The sequence below is a fragment of the Tupaia chinensis genome, unplaced genomic scaffold (genome assembly GCF_000334495.1).
Source record: "Tupaia chinensis unplaced genomic scaffold, TupChi_1.0 Scaffold000002_1, whole genome shotgun sequence".
NCBI classification, from domain to species: domain Eukaryota; kingdom Metazoa; phylum Chordata; class Mammalia; order Scandentia; family Tupaiidae; genus Tupaia; species Tupaia belangeri.
In genome coordinates this window covers 4,204,923-4,212,616 of record NW_006159428.1, presented here as the reverse complement: position 1 = coordinate 4,212,616, position 7,694 = coordinate 4,204,923, and the positions used below count along the sequence as shown (strand labels likewise).

The 7,694-nt window shown below is 38.8% G+C and overlaps 1 protein-coding gene across 1 annotated transcript in view; it reads left to right on the top strand.

Annotated features, from left to right (window-relative positions):
- Positions 1-7,694, top strand: part of TRPA1 (transient receptor potential cation channel subfamily A member 1) — a 70,448-nt gene that overhangs the window by 38,685 nt on the left and 24,069 nt on the right. Inside the window, exons 14-17 of the mRNA XM_006139794.3 lie at positions 1,015-1,181; positions 3,734-3,827; positions 5,345-5,404; positions 5,927-6,025. Coding sequence (XP_006139856.1) covers positions 1,015-1,181; positions 3,734-3,827; positions 5,345-5,404; positions 5,927-6,025 — 420 coding nt within the window. The remainder of the gene's footprint in view (positions 1-1,014; positions 1,182-3,733; positions 3,828-5,344; positions 5,405-5,926; positions 6,026-7,694) is intronic.

Below are 7,694 nucleotides of genomic sequence, written 5' to 3'. Positions count from 1 at the left end.
CTTGTAGGATATAATAATCTTAGCTGAAATTGTTTCTCTCTTAACACTTTCAATACGTCTTCCCATTCTTTCTCTGCTTGCATTGTTTCCATTGAGAGATCAGGTGTTAATCTGATGGGATGACCTTTGTTAAGTCACTTGTTTCTCTCTTGCCAGTTTTAGTATCTTGTCTTTATCTGTGGTCTTTGCCAGTTTGGCTAAGCTGTACCTTGGGGAAGATCTTCTTGGGTTGATTCTATTTGGGGTCCTTTGTATTTCTTGGGTCTGGATGTTTGAGTGCCTCTCTAGACTTGGGAAATTTTCTGCCAGGATTTCATGGAATAGATTTTCCATGCCCTTATTGGATTCTTCACCTTCTGGGATACCAACTATTCTGATGTTTTGTTGTCTAATGGAATCTAGTATTTCTTGTATATTATCCTTGTGTTTTTTGTTATTTTCTCTATCTTTTTGGTGTTTTTGTCTAGGTCAGAGGTTTTATCTTCTACATTCGAAATTCAATCTTCAGCATGGTCTAATCGACTTTTAACACTTTCAGGAGAGTTTTTGATTACTTGTATTACAGATTTCATCTCTAACTGTTCCATCTGACTCTTTGAGTGTCCATTTCTTCTTTCATGTTGTGGAAGGACTTCCTAAGCTCCTGTAGTTCATTGTCTCTTTTCTGTTCTAACTCATAGAATTTTGTCACCATGAATGTTCTAAATTCTTTCTCTGACATTTTAGTAACTTCCTCTGTTTTTTGGTTTTGTTTTGTTTTTCCCCTGAGAGATGGAGGAGAGTTACTGTGTTCTTTTGAGGGAGACATATTTCCTGGTTTATTCAGACCTGAGGCTCTTCTTCTATTTCTAGCCATTGAGAGATGTATTCACTTTTGAATACCTTTTAGGAGAATGTTTCATATAAACTCATTACTTTGATTCTGAACACAAATCTTAAATTTTATGTATTTTGGAAATTAGATAGTAAGCTATCTAATATGACATTTTTAATGTCTTTTCTTTTTTCTAAAAGAACACAGCACTTCACTTTGCTGCAAGAGAAGGCCACGCCAAAGCCGTTGCACTTCTTCTGAGCTACGATGCTGAGATTGTCCTGAACAAGCAGCAGGCCTCTTTTTTGCATGTTGCACTTCACAATAAGAGGAAGGAGGTGGTTCTTACGGCCATCAGGAACAAAAGGTGCACTGCCCTCCTGTCCACTAACTAACATTTAGTACACCCTGGCGTTGTGAATTTTCCCAGCCCCAGAAGAAAGAAAGAAAAAAGGAGTATGTTTCAGTTGTTAGTCAACATTTAGAAGTGTCACTTGTTTATATAAATTTTTTAAATGTTATTTCCTTTAGCAAACAGAGAGCAAGAGAATGAGAGAAAAAGAGAGGGGATAATGAGGGAAGTGGTCAAACTCAACAGGTTCCTATAACATCTCAGTCTTCCTCTCAGTCAGGATCACAGTTGTACACATGCTTGGTATGTTTCAGGTCAACCCAGGATCCAAACCGTCATCCTTCATGTAGCTCCAGCATGGCAAAATGGTCCCACCTCTTGCACCACGTAGCTGGACTGACTTACCTAGTTTTTTAAATAAATGTTTTAAGTGACAACAGCATACTGCTTAACCTCTCTGCTCTTTGGTTCCCAATTTTAAAATATGGAAAGTAAATCTCAAAGGATTCAGGCATGTAGCATAGGGAATTATTGTTGTCAAAGAAATTGTGCTGCCCTACCTGGCATTACTCAATACTTTCTTGCCAATAGATGACAAAACTAGATGTTGGTAAAAACATTCCTCAAGGGGGACCAGTAGTTAGCATAATGGCTATGTCGCTGGACTCCCACGTAGTCAATCGCGGTTCAAGTCCCGGACCCGGTGGCTTAAACTCACGCCGGGTGCGTGTGCATATGTGTCCAAGATCCTGAGAAGGAGAAGGGATTGCAGCATGGCCATCCCCCCTGGGGGGTGACTTCTTGCTTTCTGTCTCTCTGTCTCTCTCTGTCTGTCTGGCAAGTGCAGGTGCCCTATACCAAAACCTCTCCAAAAAAAGAAAAAAAAATTCTCAAGGTAAATCTCAAGGTTGTTATTTGCTATGATTTGCGTGGGTAAATGTGATTTTGAGTGGGAGCAATGGTGAATTTCACAAGAAAATACAGACACACAAACAGAGAAAAGCAGGAATTGGGTGGTCCAGACTCCTCTGACAAAGGCAGCCATGGTGCTGAGCCATTCCCGGGTTTATTCTTTTATACAGCAAAAGGGGGAGGGAGAAGCAGAATGCAAAGCCAGTTTTCTGATGTTATTGACTGAAGATCTGGATCCTGTGACATCTTGTGGTTCTATACAAGCTTCCTCTTATCTTCTCTGGCCTTCTCTGGCTAGCAGTTTCCTTTAACTAACACCTCCCTGTGGTGTTAACAGATGAAAAGTAGATTATATTAAAGTTTTCACTAGCCATGCAATGTCAGCACAAGAACTGTGTCTCCACAGTCACTATAGTGTTGCTCAGATCTGGTCACTCCCTATAGTTATAGTGCCATGTAGTAGAATTTCCCTTAATGTATGAGCTTTGTGACTGTGGGTTTTTAAGGACTTTTTTTTTTTTTGAGAGGTTTTCACTATAGGGCGCATGCGCTCACCAGACAGAGAGAGACAGAGAGACAGAAAGTGAGAAATCACCCCCCAGGGGTATGGTCAGGCCACAATCCCTTCTCCTCCATTCTCCTCTCGGGATCTTGGGCACGCATGCACATGCGCCCGGCATGAGTTTTAAGCCACCGGGTCTGGGACGTGAACCGCAGTCGACTATGTGGGAGTACAGTGACATAGCCATTACACTAACTGCTGGTTCCCAAGGAGGTTTTTTGTTTTTTAATGGTGGAGGCCATGTGTGTGTAGATGAAAGAGAGAGAAGGAGAAAGAGAGCAAGGAGAAGAGATTCTAACAGAGCCATAATCCTCTTTATCCAATTCCCTATCGCATCAGGATCCTGCCACTCAAATGCAGGCCTGTCGCCTTTCTTTCACTTTTTAGAATCAGACCGTATGACATGGACAGGAACTTGGAAATACTGGGTTGTCGGGAAAGTCATGAGATAATTTTCTATGTAAAAATGTGTCATGACTTTCCCAACAACCTAATAAATAGACCTTTCTTTGCTTCTGTTGTAGATTTAGTTCCTTTTTGGTGTCATAAGCACCTTCATATCCTATCCAGCTGGATATGATGAAGAAAGGGGCAAACTCTCTAATGTTCTGGAAGAGTCTATGCTTATCAGTGTACCTGACACATTTTAGTTTGTAGTTTAACTCACTACTTGAGGTATACATAAAATAACTATTAAATATGGGTATGGCACTGTATTGCTGATGTGGATGTGGATGTGGACATGTCTAACTAACATGATTGGTGCTGAAAGTATTTACCATTTCGTGACTCTGGAAGCAAAAGAACATACAGGTCTGCCTTCTTTGAAAGGCATTTAGAGAAAGAGACAGAACAGTGACAATAACAACCATCTTGGAATTTGCCTACATTCCTAACTTCCATTAATGGACAAGTGTCCTATCAATGGGTTGATGATTGTGTTCACATATTAATTCCATTGAAGCCAACGTGTAATAGTTGCATCACATGAATAAACTTAAACTTAGGTTTCTCCTAAAAGTGTAATATTAAATTTCAACTGTTGTGCAGAATTAAGACTTGTGTTTCTCTTATTTATTTATTTATTTTACAGATGGGATGACTGCCTTAAGGTTTTTAGTCATTATTCTTCAAGCAATAAGTGTCCAATCATGGAAATGGTAGAATACCTCCCTGAATGCATGAAAGTAAGCTCTCCAAAAACAAAACAAAGGAAAAAAACTCTTTATAAAAATATGCTTGACATGAAATATGTCAGGATTTATTGTTGTCATTTCGACCTAATTAAAAGTATTCAGGATAATGGTTGTCATGTAACATACAAACCTCCATTTTTTTTCTATTGTTTTTGTGGTTACCAATAATACTACTACTAGTACTTACTGTTTATATGTATTCAATATATGCTTATCATGCCAAATGCTTCCTTTCTTTATGACATCTAATGGAAATTGGAGCCATCCAATGCACAAATGACCTACAGGCAAATTTTTCAGATGCCTAAATCCCATTAAAGAACACCTAAATATTCAGAGTTGAAAGCCATTTCAGACTTTGTTCTCAATAATTACAGTTGCTAAAAAGTTGCTATTGCAAACTCTCACCCACCCTCATAAGGCAGCTCATCCTTTATTTCGCTTATGTTGATGATTACAAAGTTCTCAAGCTATAACAACTAGAACTGCCTCTAGTTCTTCCTCGCATATACTATTGACTAGTATTTATTTGTCATGATGGCCATTGTGGCTCTCAATACTGACGTTCACCCACCAACAGAGCCTTCCTTCAAACTGTCTATGTCACCCTGAGACAAGGTACCTGAGACCAGCCAGGTCCATCTCTCCCAACTCCAGGGAATAGTTCAACCTTCTTCCCACGAGTCCTGCTGGTGAGGTTGAGCAGATGCCCTAGGAGTTCTGGGATGCACTAATAGTGTTCTCTGTAGTTCCAAAAGGTCAGGTTGACCAAGCACTCTCTTTTTCTTAAGATCATGATTTCAGGCCAGTAGATTTAGGATAACTCAAATAATTTATGTAGACAAGGACCCCACAAAAGTATTTATCCCTACAGATCCTAGGGGTGACTCTAATGACTGCATATGTGTTCTTTCCCTGAGTTAAGCATGTAGAAGGTCTCCAACCATTTTTCATTACATCTATGTCCCACTGTCCTATCCATTTCCCTCAGAACACACATTCTCTCAGTGTTACTTGGTAAATGAGGTATAGAAGTAAACACAGTACTCAAGGCTGGAAAAACACAGAAAAAGTGACCTAAACCACAGAAAATACCTCAGTGCTGGGATGAAAGATTTCTGCAGAAACAATGAGCACAATGAGCTGTCCTTGTAAGATACTGAGCAAAAGAATACTTAATCTGTATATTCTCCAGAAGCTCATAAAGGCATCAAATCTTAGGCAAAACTAATGGAATCTCTCTTATCTAAACTTTAGTAAATGGAATTTCATTCTCAAACATATGGCATTTTCCTGAATCTGGAATTTCTAAGCCAATCAGGGATATTTGTAACATTTTGTATATTAAACTTTGTTCCTGAATGACATGAATTATAATTCATCCTTGAGGTATAAGAAGCAAAGGAAGGGAAGAAGGATATCTTGTGTGTTATTTTTGAATTGGGATAAAATCCTTCTTATACCTATTCTTCTGCCCCTGAATAATAGCTTGTTTTTCTCTCTCAAAGGTACTTCTAGATTTCTGCATGTTGCATTCCACAGAAGACAAGTCCTGTGAAGACTACCATGTAAGTTCATTTTATCATAATAATTCAAAGTTTATTATAATTGAAAATATTAAAATAGTATTACTATAGTTATATAAGCTATTGTGGATGGTAAGCATTGGTTTCATTTACAGTATTATTATATTATCTATGTATAAGATAATTCATCCCTTAGGTCCTCAGTTTCTCCCTAATACTTTGTTTCTAAGAACATGATTTAGGGTTGTTTCTAGTCTTTAATATTTTCCAAGGTAGTTTTGCCTGAAGAATGAAAGTCTAAAAGATCTAAGTGATGTTTTGAGAATTCATTCTTTTTCTTTGGCTATGAGTTGTAAGGCAATTAAATAACAGACTTCCAGGAAATTTAATTTTTGTAACTATTATGCAGTAGTTTACTTTCTCTTTCTCTAGGTATAATGACTGAACTTTACTAGAATCACTTAATTTTAAGCAGAATTGCAGACTCATGTGTGAGATTTGTCAAGAACTAATTTTGGGGCCTTTACTAGACCGATTAATTTGTTTTAATTCTATCTTCTACAGATCGAGTATAATTTCAGATATCTTCAGTGTCCATTAGAATTCACCAAAAAAATAGCAACTCCACAGGATGTTGTGTATGAGCCCCTTTCCACCCTCAATGTAAGTCCAATGTTTTCATTATGCAGGAGTTTGTATCTCAGTTCTGTAATGTTTTGATATCATAGCCCCCATACTTGATGGGAACAGAAGGGTCTTGGAGAGAATTCCAGTTTTATAGTTCTTTGTGCTTGCCATGTTGCCCAAACCTTTATTTTTCTACGAAAATAGTGATCATTTTATGCTGTAATTTGATCCTCTTAAAGTTCCATACTTCAGCCTCAGTGGTCGTTTAAGACCTTCCCAGATCCAGAATCAAATAAGCCATGGACATCAAGCCATCACTTGCTTCCCACATTTATCTACCTAATACTTGAGTTTCCTCCAGCATGTGCAGCATTGATGTTTTACAGCTACAGCTTCTGAGTTCAGCCACCAGTGAGCTCCAAGCTAGTAAACTCTGACCACTCAGAGGTTCTTGGATCCTTCTGGAGGAAGGATCCCAATCTGAAGCAGGCCCTGCATTCACAGCATGAACACAAATTTCCTAAAACCTGATCCAAACCATCTTTTATTCCAGGGTGCTTTTACATTTCTAGCCAGTGGAGCAATGAAAGTCATGCATATTACCCACTTCAGTCTAAATCAAGGATCTCAAATTCACATAATGTAGAGAAAACATAATATAAGAAACATGGGCTCCTAGATATAAGTACAGTGGCTAGTGTTCTGGAAAATTGTTGCCATGTGACAGTAGCAGTCCAGGTTTGTGTAAATATTGGCAACAAATTAAAATTGTGTGTATGCAAAAGAAAACATATTTGAATACCTAATTTGCAAATAGATTTGTACTAATATGGAAGTGACTAGCCACCAAGTGGCTACTTAAGTTGAAATTAATTAAAATTAAATGAAGTTATAAATTCATTTATTCGGTGGTCAATTTCTCTCTTATTTTCTTTTTCCAATTGCCAGAAGGCACCTGTGCTCACCAGAGAACAAGAGACAGAGAGAGGTGGAAAGCAACCCCCACAATGGGACATGATCATGTCCCAATCCTTTATTTTATTTCTTCCACTTTATTTATTTGCTTTTAATTTGCCATGGGGTATGTGTGCTCACCAGAGAGAGATGACAACAGCAGGAGAGGAAGGTTCAGGATGGCAGGAAGTAAGAAAGCACCCCCTGGGGGGATGGCCAAAGTACAATTCCTTCTCTTCCATTTTCCTCTTGGGATTTTGGGCATGCATTCACACGCACCCAGCATCTTTTCCAAACTGCCAGTTTCAGGACACAATGCATGCAGTCGACCATGTAAGATTCAGTCACCTTAGGCACCATGCCATAAGCTGGCCCAATTCTGCAACTCTTTCTGCAACGCTTTCCCTTCTACTCTCTGTACCTTCAAGATTTGGGGCACATAGTTGTTTCCAGCATGTTTTTCAAGCTGCCAGGGCTGGCACTTGAGCTTTGATCAGCCATGTTGGAAATGGTTCCTTTAACCACTGTGCTATGGGGCTGGCTCCACACCAGCCACATTTCAATGCTCAGTAGTTCACGTAGTTCATGGTTCCCATACTAAACAGGCACATATAAAAGATGTTTCCATTATTGCAGAAAGTTCTACCGAACGATACTGGTATAGGAAATGAGGAGTTTCCATTCATCTTAGGTGAATTCATTTCGCTACATGGAAGACTTTAGTACAGAACATGGTCTCAAACATCGGCTA